The sequence below is a fragment of the Ceratotherium simum genome, chromosome 17 (assembly GCF_057802395.1).
Source record: "Ceratotherium simum simum isolate JZ-2026a chromosome 17, ASM5780239v1, whole genome shotgun sequence".
Classification (NCBI taxonomy): Eukaryota; Metazoa; Chordata; class Mammalia; order Perissodactyla; family Rhinocerotidae; genus Ceratotherium; species Ceratotherium simum.
This window is the reverse complement of record NC_141916.1, coordinates 16048777-16072194: the sequence shown is the minus strand read 5'-3', so window position 1 is coordinate 16072194 and position 23418 is coordinate 16048777. Positions and strand designations below refer to the sequence as shown.

The window sequence follows — 23418 nt, the reverse complement described above, 5'->3', positions numbered from 1 at the left end:
CAAAATTTGATCACTTGGGTAAGGTGGTACCTATCAGATCTCTCCATTTTAAGTTATCGTTTTTTTCTTTGGGATTTGCAAATAATCTGCGTGGTGATATCCGGCACCATGATAATATCCTGTTCCCTAACAATCTTTCCCTTAAAGTTTTGATGATTGATGACACTTGCCTGAATTAATTATTTCATTCTGGGTTGCAGAATGAGTGGTGATTTTCTAACTCTTTCATTCCTTCTACATTTATTAGATGGAACTCTTTAAAAAAAGAGTTTTCCCTTATCGACTACAAATGAACTACGGTTCTTCGTAAAAAGGGAGGATAAATACTTAATTCTTTCCTTTTAATTACCAATTTTCAGAGTAAGGAGTTGGTGTAAAAGTTACCTCCAATGTGGCAAATTAGTTTTTTTCTCTTTCTTTTTTTGAGTATCACTACAGACTACCGGTTTTTCCCGTCTCTTCTCATTCTCTCCTCATCCATCCCTTTTTCCTCTTGTCTCCTTTATCCATGGCGACTGCCAACTCTCTCCGCACTTAAGCCTGGGCTTTCCAACCAGCCCGCTAGGGGTCACTAGTTTCCTCCCTGCACCCCCACGCTGCCGCTCTATCATAGACTTCGCCCCTGTTACCAGCTGTTGTCTCGCTGGTGCCGACGCTGTCCATGGAGCCGCTCTAGGCTGTCGGGAGGCCGTCCGCATTGCGTGGGGACGGTTCGGACGACGCATTCGCCTCGTCGGCCCCCGGGGCGGTTAGCGCTTCCGGGGTCGGAGGGTGCGCGGGGTTGAAAGCGGGCCGCTCCGCCCCGTCCCCCTCCCAGACCAGCAGAGGCAGCAGCCGGAGCAGCCGCAGCCTGCGCCCTCTCCCGCCCGCCCTCCGCCCGCCCGCCCGCCCGCCCTCCGCCGCCCTCCACCCGCCCCGGGGTCTCTTTCCCCCTTCCTCCTCCTCCTCCACCCCCCCCTTCCTCCTCCGCCCGCCCGCGGGGCCCCCCTCGCCTTCCCGCCCGCCCCTATTGTTCCGCCCCCGGCCTCCCGCCCTTCCCCTTCCCGCCCGCTCCCCTTTTCCCCTCAGTCGCCTCGCGCCTGCAGGTAAGCTTCAAAATTCTCCCTCCGCCCCCGGCTGTGGCTCTGTTTCCACTCTTGTCATGTTTCGTAGCGGGCTCCGGTCCTCGTCACCAGCCCCGGCCTCGCGTAGTCCCGCGTGAGCGCCTATCCCCTCACTCTGCCTGGCCGGCCATTCACGCGAGGCCCTGGCTCCGGCGCGGCCTAGTAGGCCTCGCGCGAGGCCTCCCCCCTCCCCCCCACCTTTTCCCGGTGGCGGCTGCGCAGGAGTCAAGGAGGGCGCGCGCGCGGTAGGGGGGGCGGCGGTGGATTTGTTGGTTGAGGGGGGTGGGGGGAGGCGATGGCCGGCTTGCTGGCCGGGCGGGTGAGCGCGGCTCCCCGCGGGGGTCAGGCGCTGGCGCAGCCACACGAGGAGGCGCTAATAATCCGGCCCCTCCCCCTGGATCGCAGCGCCCCCCCCCGACCGAACCGTTTATTTTTTTCCTCTCTTTTCTAGTGAGGGATGGGGAGGGGCATTTTCTAAGTGGAAAATGCTTGGATGACCGAGGGGAGGGGGGCTGCGGAGTTAAAGAAAGGGTAGGCGGGGCTCCTAGTTACCGAGTTACTCAGGACGTTCTCTCAGGGTAAGGAATTTTGAAATTACAAAATGCCTGCCGATATAGACCCAGACCGAGCTATTTATAGGAGAGGGGGTAATGGACTGCAGGATTAACAGCTGGATTCCTGGGGTTGGGTACACTTACACTGACCTAGTCAGGAGAGAAATATGACAGGGATTTCTTGGATGACTTGGAGTTAGAGGTGCCTTACCTCAAGAAATGGCTTCAAATAGGTTTTCAATTTTCTTGTGCTTCGGTCTTGCATTATTGTGGTATTTGTAAAGTGCTTCCTATTACGTTTGAGTGGGGATAAGGAATTAAGCTGACAAATTTTTACCCTATCTTATTAAAAAAAAAAAGTCGTTCTTAAGACTTAACTCTATCTCCCCCACCAAGCACTATTGTTTTCCCGTGAGTGAAAGTGTTGCATTCTGGGGTTTTGCCAGCAGTTAATTATATTCTAAAAAGGGGGATGGGGTGCTTTGGGGATGCAAAGCCCATCTTTTAAGTAATCACACTCTGGAGGTAGCCATGGGGAAGCTTGCCATATACAGAAAGGTCTGGCGGCCACTTAAAACACTTGTTAAAAATTTAGGATAGGGGCTTTGTGTTAAAGTTAAAACCGTGGCTTGAGGGAAAACTAGCTATAGGAGAGAGGTCTTTGCTGTTGAGTTTTGAGGGGATGGATAATAAAAATGTCACTGAAGAAATTTAACAACTTTGGAGAGATCTTTCTTAAAGTTAACACTTTTAGATTCTTCAGATATTGTAGGCAAAGGTAAATACAAAAACAAGTTCTGTTTTTTTTGCACATAATTATTCTGAAGCAGAATGGTTGAAACATTGTTTCAGAGGATAGGTGGGGAAAGGGCCTCCTTGGTAGAAAAGGCTCATTACTTTTGTTGCTTGGAACAACTATACAATAAATGTTTAGCAATACCAGTTTTATTTTGGTTGTTTTCTTTGGGAGAAAATATAATAGACTTGAATAAAGGACTGAGAGGTAACAAAGCTTAAGACACAGAAACAAGGAAAATTTTCAAATCTGAGGGACTATTAAGTTGGGCTGGGAGAAAAAACTCAGGCTGTACTTAAATGTATTGAGTCATTTCTCAAAGGGGAATATGGAACCCAGCCTGCATGGAAAGCCTTTTGGATAATGCATTTTTCAGTAAGGTTGTTGATTCAGTCTTTTAAAAATTATTTGGGGTCATCTATTAACATTTGAAATTTTAATGTGAGATACATATCAATTTCTTTACTCAGCAGTTGCTGCCAGTAAGAAAATTAACGTGTCCTCTCTAGCTTTTGTCCTGAGCTGCTGCTACCTAACAGAGAAGCAAAAAGTCATTTCCTTCATTGTAGTTGGTTTGAGGTTTACCCTCATGATTTCCAGGTGTTTCTGTATCCTGTTGAAGCTTATTCTGCTGAAGGACAACTGGTGCACGTTCAGCAGTTCCCTTAGAACCATTGCCAATTGAAAGAATCTTCCTCATCCTGAGAGTCAGCGGAAACCCTACCATAATGAGAGCAGACTGGAAAGTCGCCTTCCATACTGTGTAACAGAACCTGAGCTGTTAATGGTTGTCATTAATGCAGTTGTGCTGGATGTATACAAGCCTGCAAGCTGATACACTGTCATTTAATGAAAAAAGTCAGGAAACATTAATAATGGTGAAGATAACTTTGGGGAATATTCTCGTACTGTTTTCTTCCTCTTATTTTGGTCATGTTTGCATTTTAGTTTTTGGCTTTCACCCCCACCAGTGACCAAAGACTTGACCACTCAAAGTCCAGCTCCCCTGAACACTGCTCGACATGGACACCGGTGTGATTGAAGGTGGATTAAATGTCACTCTCACCATCCGGCTACTTATGCATGGAAAGGTATGCACCAGCTTGGGAAATTGGGTCATAGTAATTGCTAGGGGAGGGACCAGGAAGAGAGGGCATGCATCCTGGAGCTCGTCAGATTAACGCTGTGGGGTGTCTGGCTTCAGCACAGTTCTGTTGTGGTGTAGATGAGAGTGTAGTGGGAAAATGGACAGACTTTCCTAGGAAGCTCCACTGAGCAGGAAAGGTTAACTAGAGGCTAGAGCCAAAGATGGTATCATATGTGGATGATAAGATTTTTCTCAGGGAGATGGCTTAGCTTGTGGTAGGTAGATTTCTCTTCCCCACACAATTTTGGGGAACTTTTAAGAGAGGATGATATTTTAAAAAAATAACTTAGATTAAATACAAAGATAGCATTTAGTCACTCTTTTTTTTTTTTTCCCCCCAAAGCCCCAGTAGATAGTTGTATGTCATAGCTGCACATCCTTCTAGTTGCTGTATGTGGGACGCGGCCTCAGCATGGCCAGAGAAGTGGTGCGTTGGTGCGCGCCCGGGATCCGAACCCGGGCCGCCAGCAGCGGAGCGCGTGCACTTAACCGCTAAGCCATGGGGCCGGCCCCATTTAGTCACTCTTGTATCATTATTTCTTCAAAATTCTCTGATAGCTTCACTTACATTTTTTTTTTAATAATTTTATTTATTAATTTTTTTCCCCCAGAGCACCAGTAGATAGTTGTATGTCATAGCTGCACGTCCTTCTAGTTGCTGTATGTGGGACGCGGCCTCAGCATGGCCAGAGAAGCAGTGCGTTGGTGCGTGCCGGGGATCCGAACCCGGGCCTCCCGCAGTGGAGTGTGCGCACTTAACCGCTAAACCACGGGGCCAGCCCTTCACTTATGTTTTGAGCAAAGAAAAGAATAAGCCTGCCCACTCCCCTTCCCAATATATCTTAGTTGTTCCATGGCTTTGGACAGTTAAAAATTCCTTATAAGAATGAACACTTCGAGTTTCCTCTTATTTGACAATAGTTTTCTCCATTGCAGGAAGTTGGCAGTATCATCGGAAAGGTTAGACAATTTCACTTCAGCTCTAATTACTATTTAGTCAGTCTGGGTTGAAATAGCAGTTGGAGCTCACTCTTGACTTTTTCTCTTACAGAAAGGAGAATCAGTTAAGAAGATGCGTGAGGAGGTGAGTTATGTGGTGGGGTTTAGGGACTGTACCTTGTTAAATTAAAAATCTTGAAAACAAAAGCAAAAATTCTGTTCAATGAGAGATTTGAAGGGGGAAGGTCTCAACAGGAGAAGCTGGTATTTTTTCTGGCTTGGTTATTTGTAATGACAAGTAGTATACTGGGAAATATAGTTTTAGCAAGTCTCGATTGAAGAGTTAAGGCAGCTTGTGTAGTCTGTTTGAGGACAAATATGCAGCAGTGTCTGAAATGATGCTGATGTTGCCTTGTGTCAGGAGCATGTATATAGGCAGCTCCTTGCCCATCTTAATTAGGAGGGGCTATATATATGCTCAGATGTTTTTGTCAAACCTGTTTGGCTCTGTTTCTTATCCAGAGTGGAGCACGTATTAACATCTCAGAAGGGAATTGTCCTGAGAGAATTATTACTTTGGCTGGACCCACTAATGCCATCTTCAAAGCCTTTGCTATGATCATTGACAAACTGGAAGAGGTTTGTTGCTCCCCTTCCCCCTCCTTCATTCTTCATTTTTAAGTGCCTTTGGATAGCTTAGTGATTTTCTGAGGGCTTTTTAAATTCAAAGACAGACTGGATCATAAAAATCTATAAATAGGTGCTTTGCTCCCCTTCAGCATCCCTAAAATTTGACCATTTGTAGTTAAAAAATACGTCACTTGAATCATTAAAACAAGTAATTTGACTGTTATCGGGGACTCAGTGTAAAAAATTTGGTGAAAAACCAGCATCTTTTTTTATTTCTTGACCAACAGCTTTGAAAGTATGCCACCACTGTGTTGGTAAACTTTAAGTCACCTAATTCGTAACTGAGTGAACTAAATTAATGTGCTTTTGTTAGGGGCCCTGCTGAACAGTAATATACTCCATAAATACAGATATCTTCTAATCCTGGATGCAGTTAGACTTTTAAAAAAATCAGTCTGATAACTTTGTGTCAGAACTATACTTGGAGGGAATATGTTTTACAGGTTATCACAAGCAAAATATCAATAACAGGGTTTTTGGCAGAAGGAAGTTTTTTTTTAATTAACCAGGCTACCTCAGCCTTCAGGGGCTGAACAACCATTTCCCTAGGTCTTCAGCCTCTCCCCCTTCTGTAGTAATGCTGCTGATCAGTGCAATTGGCGCTACAGGCAGAGGGCTTTTGGCTTCTGCTTGGTGGGTGGTTGGTTCTGCTTAATGGTACCTGAAATCTTATCCTTGCCAAGATCAGAAATGTTACCTTTGACCTGCAAGACCCTGCTAATCCAGAGTTTGTGGCTTAAAAAACATTCGGAAAATCTACTGTTCGTACTCTATCCAAATACGAAACATGTCCTTGACTTCAGGGGCTTATGTTTAAGCACTTCCTGGGTCTAGCTACTATGCAGAGATTAGGCTGAGAAGTGATGTTTAAACCACTTAATCTTCAGAAGGCTAAATTTAGCTAGGTAGAAACCATGAAGTTTTGGATGCAGCATATTATGGGAAAAAGTATGGGCTTTGGAGCTAGTAAAGTCTTAATTTCAAAATCGATAGCTTTTTAGATGTGATTGGGGCAAGTACTTGGCCTCAATTTCCTTACCTGTACAATGGTAATATTACCAAGAAATTAAAAGTGATATATAGAAGTACACTACTTAATCTTTGTAGTTTTCTAAGAGGACAGAATTGGTTATTTGAATTCGGGATTGCATTGTTTCATCTTTTTCAATATTTGATTTAGTTTTGACTTCAATATTGTTTTCGTTTGTCCAGTCCACTCACATTTCCATAACAAATAATTGCTTTTTTCTGTACCAAGAACGCTCTCCCGAGGGTGAAGGAAAGTATCTTTAGAGCTAATTCTGAGAGGGTTTGTAGGCATTTTTATCTTTTTGGAAATCGTTGTTTGGGGTGGGGAAGCAATATTTGAAGCTTTGCTGATGGTGGATGACATAATATGTTCTTTATAAGGGTAAATGGTTCTTTTAAGGCAGTTGTAGGTTTCCAGGGATCTGCTTTAACTTGTATATTCTGGTGTTCTGACTCATTTCTTTTTGTAGGACATCAGCAGCTCTATGACCAATAGCACAGCTGCCAGTAGACCCCCAGTCACCCTGAGGCTGGTGGTCCCTGCTAGTCAGTGTGGCTCTCTCATTGGGAAAGGTGGTTGCAAGATCAAGGAAATACGAGAGGTTGGTAACTTCTGTGCTGTTTTTGGAATGTTAATTATTCGAAATGTGACTTCCTCTATTAGCTCTTAGTGTGGCTGAGAAAAGTTAGCATTTGTTGAGATGAAGATTTTGATTAAAAGTCCTAGAAGATTATAATTTGTTGTATTGGGAAGAAAAGTATTGTACAATTGAGATATATATGTACACACACACACATTTGTATAGCAATGCATATATTTTAACAGCAATAAATCAGACCTTGAAAAAGTTAACCAGAATTTCCAGCCATTGCATGTGACCTGTTTCCATTTTTTAATTAATTTGGCCACTTTTCTGAGGGCACATAATTATTTTTCATGTCTAAAGAGATTACAGGGGCCGGCCTGGTGGTGTAGTGGTTAAGTGCATGTGCTCCGCTTTGGCAGCCCGGGGTTCGCAGGTTCGGATCCTGGCCGTGCACCGATGCACTGTTTGTCAACCCATGCTGTGGCGGCGTCCCATGTAAAGTAGAGGAAGATGGGCAGAGATGTTAGCCCAGGGCCAATCTTCCTTGGCAGAAAGAGGAGGATTGGTGTTGGATGTTAGGTCAGGGCTGATCTTCCTCACAAAATAGATAGATAGATAGATAGATAGAGATAGATAGATATAGGTAGGTAGATTACAAATTGGTAGGTAATAGTAGAAAATATCTTCCTTGGCCGAATTCCTAAACAGCAAGGGGAAAATGGAAAGTTATATTGGGATGTGGTTGTAAACCTGCTCCTTTTTAAATTGTGAAAGTTATATTGAATTATGGAAGCTTTTAATTGTGTTTAGGAGTTACTGAGTTGGATGTTGACGTGCAATTTGAATGGCTCCTAAAAGAAAGCTAGTTGGTCTTTTTGGGAGCCTATTGTACATGCCTTGAGAGCAGGGATTTTGATTTTGTTCATTGATGTATTCCGGTTGAAAAGTTCCTACTGATGTATTCCTGGAATGATGCTTAGCACATAGAATGGGCTTAATATAAATATTTGTTCAATAAGAGAGTGAAAGGTGGATGATATTTGTGGGGATTTTGTTTGATGGCCCACAAAGCTATCATTAGCTGAGAAGAAACTGTCTAAGAGGACCTTTTTCTTGAGAGCAAATTAAATTTAGGCTGTTATTCAGGCTTATTCTTGGCTTTCAGAGGCTAATTTATTTATAACTGTGATTAAACAGTCCTATCTGGAATAAGGGAAGAGAGGGAAAGGAGGATAAAAAGGGTGCGATAGAAGATGGGATAAGTGTCTGCTGAGCTTGAGACTCTAAAATTGCTGCTGGGAGGAATTGGAAGAGTATGAGCTGTTTTTCTCTGATTTTTAAATTTCTTTTTACCCCAAAGAGTACAGGGGCTCAGGTCCAGGTGGCAGGGGATATGCTCCCCAACTCAACTGAGCGGGCCATCACTATTGCTGGCATTCCGCAATCCATCATTGAGTGTGTGAAACAGATCTGCGTGGTCATGTTGGAGGTAAGCCCTCAGGCTCATGCTGAGAATGGGGGGAGGGTGATTCTAGGGAGACAGACTGATCTATATTTAGTAAGACTAGAATTAGGTGAAGCTGTTAGAAGCCTCCAGTTGGGTGGGGAAGAGGTTCGCTGAGTTCATATTTTCCTTCCCCCAGCTCTGACTTTTCTTAAAGTCGGAGCAAAAATAGAAACTGCTAAGCAGCAGTGATCCTTTGGTTTACAGCAATTCTAGCAGGGTCATTAGGGGAAGATTCACTGCTTGGACTGAGTGGACAAAAGATGTATTTGGGTTCCTGAGGAGCTAAGTTAAGTTGCCTTTTGGATTACAGAGTTTTGGCAACATGCAACTGTGACACATTCTTTAAATTAAATTCTGTTTTGAGGCAGGATTATATTCAAAATAATTATATAGAAAAACATGTGTTCATAATGGTCTTTCTGAATGACCTGGTGTATGCTATTCAGTTAAAACAAGAATAGCAAAATTAAGGGAAATTAACCGTTTTGGAATTGTCATATGGAGTTGGTTCCATATTGATGAGAAAGGAAAGGAGAATTTTCAAGTAGAGTTCAGGAAAATATTGATTGACCCTTTGAACTATTTATGGACAGTGTCTGTATTATCCTAGATATGACATTTGGGTACTTTATTTACCATTCAGGCCAAAATGTAAGATCCTGAAAATTACCGACTAAAATGTACTTATGTACAAATAGAGGTTTTTCATGTTAATTAGATTTATTTGAAAACCTGGAAATAATGCCTAAATTATTACAGGGGAATCTGCCTTGATGAGACTTAGTGTGAGCTGTGTAGTCCACGGACCGTCTTACTGCTTTAAAGGCAAATAACTGCAGATGATTTGAGATTAGATCTAGCCAGAGACAACGTTGGTAGGTGAGGGGATGGAAATAATAGTTTTTAATTTAATTGACCTGTGTGAGCTTAAGCCACACAGCTGAAGCAGCTTTGAAACCTTATCTCTTTTTGTTTTTTTCCCCTCTGACTCTCTCCCAGTCCCCCCCGAAGGGCGTGACCATCCCGTACCGGCCCAAGCCGTCCAGTTCTCCAGTCATCTTTGCAGGTGGTCAGGTAAGAAAATTCTTATTGCTGGGCTAGATCTAATGAACAAGGATTATACTTGAAATGTCAACTTTGTCGGCAGCACACCAGGCCACTCTGCATGCTTGCTGAAACCTGTACTCTGGCCATAGTTTGACCTGCTTTTAGTTTTATTTTTTGTACTGGAGAAAGCTATGAATGCCAAGCCATTATTTAATTTTTAGCAGGCAATGGGAGTTTTGTAGGCACTCGAAAGAGGTAATTTACTTGGTGATTTAAGGTGGGTTGGGTTAGAAGAAAGGTTAAATTGCCTTGGTGTCACTACTTCTCTCCCTACCCCCACCCCATCCATTCCTTTTTTTTTTTTTTTTTTTAACACGTGTGGGGTGTTTAGAGGTCTGAATAAAGGTTGCAAAGAGTTGGACCTCTGAAGGAGATTCTGGATGGTGGTCTCAAAATTGGGGGGGTGGAGGTTCCTGAACTTGAGTGTCCTACAAACTTCCCCTTCCCCCCACCTCACCTCCCCTACTCCTACCCCTTCACTCCCAAACTCCAGTGTGTTGTCCCTTAGGCTCTTAACCTCATAAACACTGGTTTGAACCCACATGGCATAACTGAAATCAGCTGGGGTACGAGTTCAGTGTGCAAGAATAGTAGGGGGAGAGGATGTTGGGCTGTGGTGCTTTGACCTTTGATGTTAGAGTAAAAACACCAAAGCATCCCCTTGGCCTCTCTCTACTCCTCCTTCACCCACCTAAACTCTTGGTCCTTGGCACGTGGTTTATTCGGAAGTTAGATTTTCATGACAAGAGCACTGTTCAGCACCATGGTAGTTTTATGCTTTGTTGATTAGTATTTGAGGAGTAGGTAGGTCAGTTTCTAAAATATGGGAGTTTAGGTTGAAATAGTGACTTTCATTTTGGTAGCTGCCTAAGTAAGTGCATTGCTCAGAATGCCTTTTCCCACGTGGGGCTGGCCTGTTAGAAGCACAATTATTCAGTTAATTACATCTTGTATTGAACTGGGGAAGCGTAAACTTCAAGTCCATCTCATTCACATTCTGTTGAGTTCGCATAAAACTGAACAAGTTTTTGGGGACTGAGTTTGTCACGTTCTGGGAGCTTTCACAAGAAGTTAATCGTGTCATGTTACCTTGAGACAGTTACTTTAGTACGTTGCTTTTAATACTAGCCTTGTACAAACTGGTTTGGTCGAAGGGCTTTAGGTCAGTCTGGATAGGTAGGATAACCAAAGGCTCAGAGTCAGTGTAGCAAGGAGGTTTAGCCTTAGCAGTTTTCCCTTCTCCCCAGGAACTCTAGGTTCCTGCTCTTCTGGATTCTTCCACTCCCATTTGGGATTATAAAGAGTCCCATGCTGTGCAGCAGAGATCCTCTCTATTTACAGTTCTTCCTTCATTTCCCTTTCCTTCCCTCCCTTCCCTACCTCCCCCTTCTTACCTTTTTGCTTCCCTTCCCTCCCTCCCTCCCCTTTATTCAGTTGACCACCCTCTAAAAGCTTGCAGTGTCTTCCATGAGTGGCCCTGACATGGATTATTCCCACGGGCCTTTTTAAATGGACCTGTTTATGCAATGTCCACAGATGGACCTGTCTTTTGTTCCTTTATGACAAAGTGGGCTCTATAGGGGTTGAACTTAATCCCACACTGACTTGGAGCTGGCATCAGCTCTTTTGCCCCACCCCTTCATTCTTAGTGAAAATAGCCCAATTTTGCAGTGTAAAATCTGCCACTAGGTAACTTTTTTTTTTTTTAACTCACTGATCGCAGCTCGTTTCAATTGTGTTGTGAGCTCCTTTTTAAAGGAAAAGAAAAAATTAAACAACTTTTTTTGTGTGAATTTCATGCTGGTGACAAGGTGCCGGATTGACAGCCCTGGAGACTGAAATCCTCTATTTATCCACAGGACAGGTACAGCACAGGCAGCGACAGTGCGAGCTTTCCCCACACCACCCCGTCCATGTGCCTCAACCCTGACCTGGAGGGACCACCTCTAGAGGTGAGAGGGGATGTTCAGTCTCCAAGGCTCACTCAATCCTTCCGCCTCAGCCGAGACTGCCAACACGCGGGGGGCCAGTGGCGCTGGTGATTTTTGTGCTGTGGACACCACCTGTCCACGGGGACCTGGACTGACCCCCCACCTCATTTCACACAGGCCGCGTAGCCCACCAGATGGTAACACCAACTTTTTTTTTTTTTTTTTTTTTGTTCAACCTCTCTTCCCCGTCTCCCACTCCTCCTACCCCATTTTCACCTTCCCACCCCCACCTGGGAGCACTTTTGGGGGTACTGGCCACTGTGATGTGAGAAGCTTCACATCCTGTTAACCAGCCACTCTTTCCTTCCCCTCTCTTCCTGTTCCTCCTTGTCCCCCACCCCATTGCCCTGAAGACCCAGCTCCCTTTTCGGGAGGTTATGGTGTGGGGGGAGGAGGGCGTAGTGGGAGCTGCAAGTGCCTTTTATCGAGGGGAGGTGGGAGTAGGCAGGACTTAGAATACAGTGATATATTTTTTATTGTTTCTGTGGTCAGCTCCCTAGTGTTAGGGGCCTTAGCTAGCTTCCAGTGCACTTAAGGTCTTTATAGGGAGATGTAGAGAAAAAAGGGAAGGGGAAGTGTTTCAAAACATGCCATGTAGGTTTGTGCAGATATAAATCATTCACGTCACCACGTTTGGTAGAAGGGTTGGGGTGGTCGAGAGGAGAGACCATTTTTCTCCTAGGCTATCTTGTACACAGGAAGAAAGAAGGGGGCTTGGTCAATCGAGGCATTGCTTAATCACACTTCCCACATTTTCATTAAGAAACAGATGTGTATTTTGCCTTTGATTACAGGGAACATGGCTCCCTTTATAGGCTTCCTGGAATAAGTCATCATATTTAGGGTTCAAAGAAGGCCGATTCAGGTCTGACTGTATTTGTGAGATATACCGTCTCCTGCCTCAATCCCTGGCCTCCCCGTTCTCTAGTTCAACTCTGGCTTCCTGGCTAGTTGAAATCTGTCTTTTTCCCCCCACTGGGTGGCTGTCCGTGATTGGTTTTTAATAGGAACTGTTTTCCTCCTTTTGTAGGCCTATACCATTCAAGGACAGTATGCCATTCCACAGCCAGATGTAAGTTTTGTTTTCACTTCTTGTTTTGAAAAGCTCCCTCTCACATCCAAAATTGTCTCACTCTTTTCTTCCACGTAGGCAGAAGTGAGTTGGGTCTTAAACATTTGCAATATTAGGTGGTTTTCCTCACAAGGTGAACCCATATTTCAGCCCTTAAATAATCTTGAATCAGGACATAGTAGTACCTTGTTTGCCTTTTGACATTTAATACCTGGAAATTATAATCTGGCAGGTCATTAGATTCTGCTTTCCCCCATGTTCCAGATCACTCTGTCTAAAAGAGAACTGTTCATGGTATATTGTCATTTGTTATCCCAGGGCACAGTTTAAATTGACCCTGTGAACTGTGCATCTCTGCATGGAGTAATTTTAATTTCCATGGGGGGAGTGGGAGGTTGGGTTTGCCTTTGGGTACTCCTCAGTCTGAGGTGACAATTGAAAAAACATCTGGACGGGTGGGAAAGGGGCTGATTTACACAGGGAGGGATAGGAAGCTGAATATTTGTGGATTCAGCTCATTAAAATCTTCCTTGCCACTAAAAACTCCTATCTAAAGAACTGCTGGTATTCAGACTTGGTTAAGGGCATTTCTTTTTGCATTTTTTCCTCTATCCTTACTAACCCTTTTCAGGTGCTGAGCATTAGACTTGGGAAGTTGAGTTTGGCTCTTGGTTAGTGGTAGGCCCAGCCCCAGGAGGGGAAGTGGATTTGAGGGATTGTTTTACAACAGCCAGGACAGTTTATATAGATGAAGAAAAATAGTTGTAGAACAGAGTGGTTGGGGGGAGGGGCTAAACCCAGTTTGGTTTCGTCTTAATCTCCTCCTTGCAGTCTCCCTGCCCCCTCATCTCCTTCCCTCCTCCCAATACTGACAGAACCCTGCATGGTGTGTTTTCCCTAGCACCACTGCACAGTTTGTTTACCTAGCCTGTCTGTGCTTGTCCCTGGGGCAACTGTTGCAATGGCTGCAAACACCTTCATTAAATAGCCCTCATGGGGATGGTTGTCCGGCGGGTGCTGCTGCTTTTCTTTTCACATGCCCAAAATGCATTCATTCTCTTGTACTGATACCCGTTCTATTTCTAGCCCTTACCATCATTTTCTGCCCATCCCCAGGATTGTGATGTAAGCCCCATCCTTACCCTCTCTTGTAGTTTGAGTAGTAGAGTCAACTTTGGGGATCAGGAGCTGTGCATTTTCATATTTGAGTGTGCTGAGCCCTGGCTCTGTTACTCTTCTAATGCCAACCTCTCCTGTTTCCTCCCTGCAGTTGACCAAGCTGCACCAGTTGGCAATGCAACAGTCTCATTTTCCCATGACGCATGGCAACACCGGATTCAGTGGTATGGATACCTCAGTGTTTATTTCTGTAAGGTGTAGTGTAAGACAGAGGCCAGCCCCAAGGTCTCAGTTTGACATCTGTTTAAAACGAGCTTCATTACCCAGCATCCTGCTGGTTTTAACTTGCCTGTCTTCTATGGCTAAACCGAAGGAGGTAATGTGTTTATTAACTTGGTTTTCATTTGGGGTGAGTTATTCTAAAAGAAAAAAAAAGGCCCTGGAAGGTTTGGGGTGAGGTCTGGGGATGCTTGTCAGGCAAAGGGTAGGCTGATATTTCTTCTAACCCATCCTTACTGCTGCCCCTTTGATCTGATTGGCACCCCCTTTCTCTCCACCAGCTAATTCACAGACCTGGGTAGAGACAATCCGTTTGTGCCAAATTGTGTAGTGTTTTTTTGTTTTTTGTTTTTGTTTTGTTTTGTTTTTTGGGCTTTTTTTTCTATGTAAGGAATAACTTGTCCGATAGGGTTAGGATGAGACCACCAAACTCATTTTCACTTGTATCTTAACAGGCATTGAATCCAGCTCTCCAGAGGTGAAAGGCTATTGGGGTAATGATTAAAAAAAAAAAATCTGTAGTATTCTACTGTTATATTAATAAACTGGTGGGAGTCTTGTTTCACTGCCCATGACATACCAGCAACATGCACATGGCAGAAAGGAGCTGAGAGAGCAAAGGGGTGGGCCTGGTGCCCCTGAGGGTCCCTTGATGGATCTGGCCAACCCCCTTCTAAAAATGTTGAGTTTAGCAGCCACAGCTGAGAGCAGGACTAGCTTTGAGAGTTAGCCAGCTGGCTTCATCCAGTCCAGGTGCATTATAGATGTTTATGGGTGTTTGCTGATCAGGTTTTTTTTTCTTTTTCTTTGGAAAATAAAAAAATCAGAACAAATTATTGAGTAATTGAGCAAAAGACAGGGAATAAATCTGGAGAAATGAACTTGCCCCCCGACTACCATTTCATTCTCTCTGACCTTCAAGTGTAGGTTAGGATAGGGGTGGGGGGGGTGTTAATTTGATACAGGTATATTTAAAGCAACTCTGCATGTGTGCCAAAAATCCATGATACCCAATAACAGGCATGATATTGGCACTGGTGCTAGTGAGCATCAGGTGAGATAAAATTGGAACACAACGGCAGGAAATCCTAAGCAGAAAAGAGGAGAAGTGCAGCAGGACTTGGTTAGATTTTGGTCCTGTTTGAGGACCACATTCCCTTGCCCCTTGCTTCCATCCCCTTACACCCTAATAGACTGGGCTTTGCAGGAAATGGCATGAAATCAGCTCTTCTGAGTGTACAGAGGAACCTCTCCAGCATAATTTCTACACCCCTCTCCCCCTCTTTCCTCCTTGGAGGCCTCTAAGTTAGTGATGAATCCCAACAGCCAATGCTGGGTTTCCAGTTTGTTTCCTTCTGTTAGGTTAATGTGCAAATCAGTGGGGTTTGTATGCTGTGCATTGAACTTGCTTGCTTTCTTCTGTCTTTTAGCAGGTTTGGATGCATCTGCTCAGACTACTTCTCATGAACTCACCATTCCAAACGATGTAAGTCTAGTTAGTTTTAGTTGGGGTGCATGGGATGAAAATAAGAGAATTGGTTTTAAAGAATAGAAGTCTTTTCGGCATGCCATGCCACTCCTAAGGCCTAGGGGAAAAAACGGGGGTTTTTAGATACCAAATTAAAATTTTAAAAGTACATAGGATCCTGAATAAAAACTGTTGGAGAAATGGGGCCGGCCTGGTGGTGCAAGTGGTTGAGTGCGTGTGCTCTGCTGCGGTGGCCCGGGGTTCGCTTGTTTGGATCTCGGGTGTGCACCGTTGCACTCTTTGGCAAGCCATGCTCTGGTGGCATCCCATGTAGAGTGGAGGAAGACGGGCATGGATGTTAGCCCAGGGCCAGTCTTCCTCAGTAAAAAGAGGAGGATTGGCAGATGTTAGCTCAGGGCCAATCCTCCTCATCAAAAAAAAAAAAAAAAAAACTGATGGAGAAAATTGATAAAATTATCATGGTATCATGAGGCAGGAAGAACCTTTTGTTTCAGAAATTTCTGTCTCACTAGCCACATTTCATGTGTTCGATAATCACACATTATTGTCCACAGTATTGGACAGTGCAAATGTAGACAAAGTTTTTACTTTTTTTCAAGGCAATGGCATTAGGAATTAGAGTTCTTGTCAGTACGGTAAAGTGGTAATCATGGCAGGATGAATTTTAGCATCTTTGTTGCTGAAAATCAAAGATAACCTTTACCTTTATCCCTAGTTGTGATAAACTAAGTTTATCAATCTTGGTTCTGCTTTATTTTGTTTTTGGAGTTAGTACTCTGAGGAAATGAGCTAATGCTCCTAGGAGTTGGCTCTGACCTGTAGTGATCAGACAGAATAGGGCAAGAGTTGAGATGCAATCTGTAAGTCAAGTTTTTTAATCAGGAGTATATGACTAGAATGTAAGATGCAGATAGTAACTGTTTCCATTGCCATGTTTGTGGACCCAAGCTGTAGAAGGCTGGAGGGGTGGGGTGGAATTCTTGGACCTAGCCATGCAACTCTTAATTTGGTATGCCTTGTTGTTTTTCTTCCTTAAGTTGATTGGCTGCATAATCGGGCGTCAAGGCGCCAAAATCAATGAGATCCGTCAGATGTCTGGGGCGCAGATCAAAATTGCGAACCCAGTGGAAGGATCTACTGATAGGCAGGTTACCATCACTGGATCTGCTGCCAGCATTAGCCTGGCTCAATATCTAATCAATGTCAGGTAAGGGTTCCCTACCTTTTGTCTTACTGATGCCAACACAAGTAATGTGTGTGTTGGGGAAAGTTACGATGTATTATTAAATATGGGATTATTTGGGGGGTGGGAGTGGGGATGGGTGGAGGTGGCAAAAAAAAAAAAAAATTCAGTCTAGCCCTACTTCCATCCTTAGTATAGCAGAAAAAGTAACCAGATTGTAATGTTTGCATGGGGGAGGGGGAAGGGAAATAGAATGCTTGCATTTGACTTTTGATGGTTTGGGGAGTGGAAAGGTTGGAGCGTGTATTCGCTAGTAGGACAGTGCTGTGGCTAGAGGGCCCATACTGACTTAGAACCAAATGTGGGTCTCTTGCTGTACATGTCATATAGGCCAATAATTCTTTCACTGATTGGGTTTAGGCTCCAAAGCACCCTTAATTTAAATAAGGATAATGAAGTGATGTGACAGCAAGGCAGTTTCTTGGAGGCAGTCATTGCCATTTATTGTGGAAACATTCGTTTTTCTTAAATTGGAAATGTGTTCCATTGTTAGAACTTGTGGGAAAGGAGAGGCACAGGTATTGGACTAATTCAGAAATGCCTAGTGTGTGTTCTTTCTTTTTCCCCACCATCTCATCCCTTAATGACTTGCTGAGGTTTTTTTTCCTTATCCAAACCTAGCTAATGTTATTACATACACGATTGTAGCAGACTATTCACAGTCCAGTGGGCATCCTGCAAGGCATTCCTATTTTTTGCTTTCTCAGCACATGTGCTTAAGTCACCTTCTTAATTGCTTACTAACATTTTAAACCAGTGTTAGCGGCCCATTTCCCAAGGGGCTTAGCTATACTTTTTATGTAGACTTTTGTCTAGTTGTCATTTATCTCTGTCATAACTGTTTGGTCTCTGTTGTGCATAAAAGTTGTATGAGTTCCTGAATCTAGTGCAAGGGAAAGGAATTCATGAGATCTATATTGTCATGCTTATACTGACTATGTATTTATTTCCTGATTAAGAATTTATTAATTCCTCAGTAGTGGTTCTGACTTACTAAGTCTTTTCATGCCTTAAGATATTTACTAGTCTTTATGTAGAAAAGACGTTTCTATGTCTAGATCTGCTTTCTTCTTTAGCTGCCAAGCACATCAAGTTCTTAATGTTCAGAGTGAAACGGTAGTAAGCTTTGCACAGAGGCTAATTGCAGAGGTTTGTCTTCTTGTTTCTCATTGGGGTGAGGGGACAAGAGGTGTTAAGTGGGTGAGAATCATGTTCTTGGAAGCTGGAAATTTTCTTTTGCTTGGATAGGCTGCCCTGAATATTACCAGATAGTGTTTAAACGTAACCTGGTTGCCTGACCCCTGTACTAGTTCAATGGCTACGTTGTAAGGAAGCAGAGAACTTCTCCTCCACCTTAGTTTTCTGATTTAGTCACTCTTTTTTCAGGATCATCCTTATTGAATGGCTGGCTATTCAGGGTCATGCTGTTTAATGCAACTGTCCGAGCTATGGATGTGGGTCAAAACTTTTTAAAGCTTCATTTAACACCAAAGCAAGGGCTGTGCATGCACAAAGCTTACTCTTCACTTTCTCATCGTGGCCCAATTTGAATGCGAAAAACAAACTGCTTTTATTATTAATACTAGACCAGAAAGATTTCTCTTTTTCTAGTAATAGATTCTGAGCATTTCTGCTCTATCTGTTCTGGCAATGAGTCCTTTTTTAATCCTCTCCTTTATGGATTGCAGCTGTCCCTGGACTTAGGTGAACAAAATGGAGTCTTAGGAGCCTCCCTGCCCTTGGCAGAGTTCATCTTGGGGAGTAGGTTGTGGACAGATAAGCAGATACCTGCAGTTCCAGCTTAGGCACACACAGGCATTTGGGAGCTGTGGATCATTACTGTTATTTGGTGTTTATTTTAGGAGTGGAAGCACTATTTTTACTTTTTAAACATGAATTTTTTGGCAGTGCTTGAGTTGCTTTCTTGCAGTTCTGTAAGGTCTATATTAAAAGTATGGTCGGTCAAAAACCAAAGAGCTTCCCCTGTTCTTATCTGTACTTATGTTCTCAGCATTTTTCTTTGAAAATGCTACATTCTTTGAAGTTTCAAATTAGTCAGTGACCTATTTTGGTCTCTTGCCCCTTTTCATCCTGATATATTGCTTAGTTTGCTGTGGATGGAAGCAAACTTTTTTTACAGGGAAGAAAAACAATTTTAAAAATTCTGTGGATTAACATTCCAAAGCTTCTCAAGTGATTGGTGGGTGAAACGTTGGTCCCTCGTGTGGAAATTGACAAGTACCTCTTACATTTTCTACTTGGAATCATTCCTTTCTGACCGCTGGGTTGGATCAGTGTATCAGATATGGGGAAGTGTGTGCTCTGTGATTTCTTTTCTCAGTCTGTCAGCTTTTTTCTTCACGGTAGCAGTTCTAAATAGCATTGTGGAATGGAATTTGGCAAAGTATACATTTATAGAGGGTGGGACACAGACCAAAAGAGAGACAGCTTGTCACAAGTTGGTATTAGGTCTTCCTAATTGGCAACCAGAGGCACTTACTAATAACTGAAGCGGTTTTTGTCCTGTACTTTTTCCCTTTTGTGGTCTTCCCTTCCACCCACCCTTTTTTTTGTTCCTTTTTTCCTCTGTTACAGTTTAGAAAACGCTAAACCCTCCTCCCAGGCAGCCTCCGTCACGATCCCTGATCACCTCAGCATCAACCTCTCTCAACCCTCCACCCCTTCTTCTTCTTCTTCCTCCTCCACCACCACCCCCTCGCTCGCCACAGCGGGGACCTCCGACGCACCCTCCAGCCTCCCCAACCCTCTTCCGACCGCCCCTTGTGTCTCCAGTCTGCTTGGCATGAAACCCATCCCTCTCCTGGCTCTAAATGTTGTGTCTGCTGCTAAGGGTACCGGGGCTTCAGCTACCACCACCACCACCTCTGCCGTGCCATGTGTAACTAACAAACTGAAGGGCGAGAAACAGAGATTCTCACCCTACTGATTGCATATCTTGAGGCACCCCCTCAAGTATTTCTTGGTTCATTTTGTTTTCCTTTGTTAATATTGGTGAGAACCCAACAATTGTGAGCTTTGTGACCGTTTCCTTTTTACTATTTTGGGGGATGACAGGGTTGGGGGCGGGGGCAATGGTAACGGTGTTTAGGTTTAGTCTATTTCAGCCGAGTGCCTGTTTCAGACTGACTTGTTGAATTCTTTATTTAGAGCCACAGTTCTTGCTTTTCTTTCTCATTCTGTTACTTTTTTGTAGCTTTATTCTGCCTTGCAATATAACAATGTGTTAGGCTCTGTGTTAATGAATAAAAAGCTTCTCCGTTAACCTTTTTTTTTTTTTTTAATTATTTAATGGTTATCAGCAGGCCTTCTTGGCCAGATTTGTGTTTCTAGCTGTAATAAAGTTGCCACAGTAAGAACCTTAGTTGACCGTGTGCTGTGAAGGGTAAAGGGGTGGGAGCTTGTGACCTGTGGCTACTCAACTAGGGAGTCCATCAAACTGACATGGGCTATTTTGTATCCCTGGTTAATTTCGTAGTCCTCCTTTGTTATAATTCCCCACAAAGGGAGATGGGCCTGTGGCAGATAAATCCTGAAGGTCTTCCATAATTGGCAAGAAGCTTTAGTGAAGAACAGTTTCTCTGACTTCTCAGATCCCTTACCTTGCCAACAGCAGCAGGTAACAAGGGTGTCTGTTCCAGGCTTGTTTCCTCTGTTGAGTGGTTACTCTGGGGATCTTTCACAGAGCATACATACAAAGAAGTTATTTCTTTATCCAGAATGGGGAGACAAGTTGGAAAAAGTCTAATAAAGTTTGCCAGCTTCTGTCTGCATTTCTCTGAAGTAGCATTATCCCTCTTCCTGTGACACTGGGTAAATCTTGAATAACCAACCTGTGACATCGCCCAAAATTTGCCAGGATTCTGTCCAGTCATCCTAAACCAACCCTGATTACTCAGCTAGATCCTTTTACCCTTTTATTTTCTGCCTACCCTCTGTCTCCCCACCAACCTTGTCATGAATAGAGAAGTAAAGGCTTAAGATCAGCTGTAACTCATGGATTCACTCATTTATCAGATAAAAAAACAGAGGCCCTAGAATTTAAATTCGAATTTCACGTGAGTGACTAGCCAGCACTAACAACTGTGCTTTACTTTTTACTCACCTGTATTTAACCTCCCTGAAGTCTTATTCTTTTCCTTATCCCAAGACCACAGTTCTCTCTCCATGAAAGAGTAGAAATGCTCTGAGTGTAATGGCAGAGGGCCTCCAGAGTCTTCCATTCAATTTGGATGCATATTGCCAGGGTAATGAAAGTACAGTGCTCTTCCCAGGGCATTAGTGAACCAGTGTAGAAATTTTTTTCCTAGTGACTCTCTTCCACATTCCCTTTGGTTTACAGTGTTAAAAAAAACTAGTTGCTCATGAATGTTGCAGTATATTATCTCATTGTGTGGTGGCCCCTCAATTCCAGATTGGGCCTATGAACTAGTGTTACATGTCCCAAGTCTGAGTGAAGGGCTAAAGGAGCAGAGTTGATTTCATTGTCCAGATAGGGTGCTCTTGTTAGTTGCTCCTTTATCATGTGGTCCACCTATCCCTTAGTAAGCTCTTTCTGTAGTTCAGACTTAATCTTGCTGGTACCATCTCTCCCCAGAGACCTGGTTTTTATTTTATCTAGTTCTTGATTAGAAGGCCTCTTTCCTAATGAGTACTTCCTAAAGAAGGATTGCTGGGAGGAGATCCAGATGTTTAAGGGGCTGACTACCGCCACCTCCTCCAAAGGTACTTACTTGGTGTTAAGTTTTGTAAAAGCTTGCAGCTCCCCCATGTGGTCCTTCTTTCCTAGAGTCCTTAACATAATATTTCTGGTTGGGTTTTCCCTTCTCCTTGCTCCCTCAACACCCTATTCCCCGTCAATCCCTGTTCGGGTTGTATATAAATTCTGGACAGTTCTTTTTGGTGCCAGAGTGTCACCACCCTCTTGCATGGACTTATTTTTTTAAAAAGGTCCTGTATCTAAACTGTTGCCAACAGCTCCTTGAACCTTCAGATCCCACTAAACTCATTCAGGGCCTGTTGGTTATGTTGCCTTAGGTCATCCCATTTTGAGGTTGGCAAGAATCTAACTCCTTTAAGAACTAACTCTTCCCCTTTATGCTGAGGTGAAAGCACCATTTCTTAAAATTGAATACAGTCTACAGTTGAAAGATCTGTCTATTTCCTGGCCCTTGGGGTTTTTTTCTCCCTTCTGGCAAACTTTTTGGCTTTGTATTGTTGTGGAAGAGATGCAGATGGGGAAATAGCATTTGTGCTGTCTTGACTAGATACCACAAATAGGTTATGCCAGTCAATTTAAAATCTTTATGAAATAAATTTATGAACTGAAACTGAGTCTTATACATTTAGTTCTATTCAAAATGGGAGTTAAGTCTTGCTGGCTACTTAATACCAGTGAAGCAGGCTGAATGCCTTAATACCTTTCCTTCAAAGCCCAGAATTGGATTCCAGAACCTCAGTGATCTATTGAAACAGAAAGGCAAGGTAGGGTAGCCAGGTATGTTTGGATGGAGAGTTTGCCTTAAGGAGACCACAGATTGAGGAGCTTCTAGAGTGAGCTAGGGAGTTGTTGAAACCAACTATTTTGGCTTCCACTTTTTTTAAGTCCTGAAAACTATGCCTAAAAACTATAGGTTGACTTATCATTCTTGACCCATGCTTATTAATAGTTGCTTCTTCCTTTTTAACATCCCTTAGTGTTTAAAACTGTATTATCTTAATAATATAATAGCCTTACATTGGTAGAGAAACCCAGGACTGCTCTAAAAGTTGTTTTTGTTTTTGTTTTTTGTTTTTTTTTTTTTGAGCCATCTCAGCATTAGCATCATGAGGCTACTTTCAGATAAATGTTTCCTAAACTGCTATTCTATCAGTAGCTTGGGAGGAGCTAAAATTAAACTCGGCAGTAAAAGAAACGTTGCTTCTGTGTATTGTGACCTTCAAAGAGGAGGCTTTAGTGTGTGGCATAGTTTCAGCAAGTTTTTAACATCTCCCACAAAGATTCCAAAGAGCATAGTTTGAGGGACACCCACAATTGCTAGCCAAGGTCTTCAGTTTCCTTTGGCAATTTGTCTCAGGAAGCTTGGGTTGCAGGATCTTGGTGCTGGTTAATCCAAGAAATCTTAAAGTGTCTGCCTTGATACTGAAACACTGGTTGTACTCTCCTTCACATTTCACCACCAAGGCTGAAAGGTTTGGAGGTGAGGTGCAGCTGGCCACTCAGAAAACTAACTTTGAGTTCTTGTTTATTTTTGTGTTACAGGCTTTCCTCGGAGACGGGTGGCATGGGGAGCAGCTAGAACAATGCAGATTCATCCATTATCCCTTTCTGCTGTTCACCACCACCCATGATCCATCTGTGTAGTTTCTGAACAGTCAGCGATTCCAGGTTTTAAATAGTTTGTAAATTTTCAGTTTCTACACACTTTATCATCCACTCGTGATTTTTTAATTAAAGCGTTTTAATTCCTTTCTCTGTTCAGCTGTTAATGCTGAGATCCATATTTAGTTTTATAAGCTTCTCCCTGTTTTTTTTTTTTTTTTTTTTTTTGGCTCATGAAATTTTTTTTTTCTGTTTGTCATGGAAATGTAAGAGTGGAATATTAATACATTTCAGTTTAGTTCTGTAATGTCAGGAATTTTTCAAAAAAATTAAAAGATGGACTGGAGCTTTTTCTTTGTGAATAGAAACTGGATGCCACAGTGATTCATGTGGGTTTTATTCCTGTTGTCTTGCTGTTATTTTTAC

General features: G+C 43.2%; 1 protein-coding gene across 22 annotated transcripts; it reads left to right on the top strand.

The window, feature by feature from the left end:
- Positions 1 to 886: 886 nt before the first annotated feature.
- Positions 887 to 23376, top strand: PCBP2 (poly(rC) binding protein 2). 22 transcript variants are annotated; one of them, XM_087442297.1, is made up of 15 exons: positions 890 to 1085; positions 3425 to 3544; positions 4537 to 4560; positions 4652 to 4684; positions 5062 to 5178; positions 6729 to 6860; positions 8206 to 8334; positions 9340 to 9426; positions 11319 to 11411; positions 12481 to 12522; positions 13793 to 13865; positions 14376 to 14414; positions 15351 to 15406; positions 16447 to 16616; positions 22933 to 23376. In XM_087442297.1, exons 2-15 carry the CDS (start codon positions 3476 to 3478, stop codon positions 22967 to 22969), a joined length of 1101 nt encoding a protein of 366 aa, XP_087298423.1. In that variant the 5' UTR covers positions 890 to 1085; positions 3425 to 3475; the 3' UTR covers positions 22970 to 23376. The 22 variants fall into 22 exon arrangements, with proteins under 22 accessions (XP_087298426.1, XP_087298429.1, XP_087298424.1 ...); XM_014786542.2 differs by having other exon boundaries at positions 3402 to 3544; positions 15354 to 15406; XM_014786541.2 differs by having other exon boundaries at positions 891 to 1085; positions 3402 to 3544.
- Positions 23377 to 23418: the final 42 nt, after the last annotated feature.

Coding starts and splice junctions, on each gene's coding strand:
- PCBP2 (XM_087442297.1), top strand. CDS start 3,476: ATGGACACCGGTGTGATTGAAGGTGGATTAAATGTCACTCTCACCATC. Junction 6,861..8,205: donor AGATCAAGGAAATACGAGAG/GTTGGTAACTTC, acceptor TTTACCCCAAAG/AGTACAGGGGCTCAGGTCCA. Junction 9,427..11,318: donor TCATCTTTGCAGGTGGTCAG/GTAAGAAAATTC, acceptor ATTTATCCACAG/GACAGGTACAGCACAGGCAG.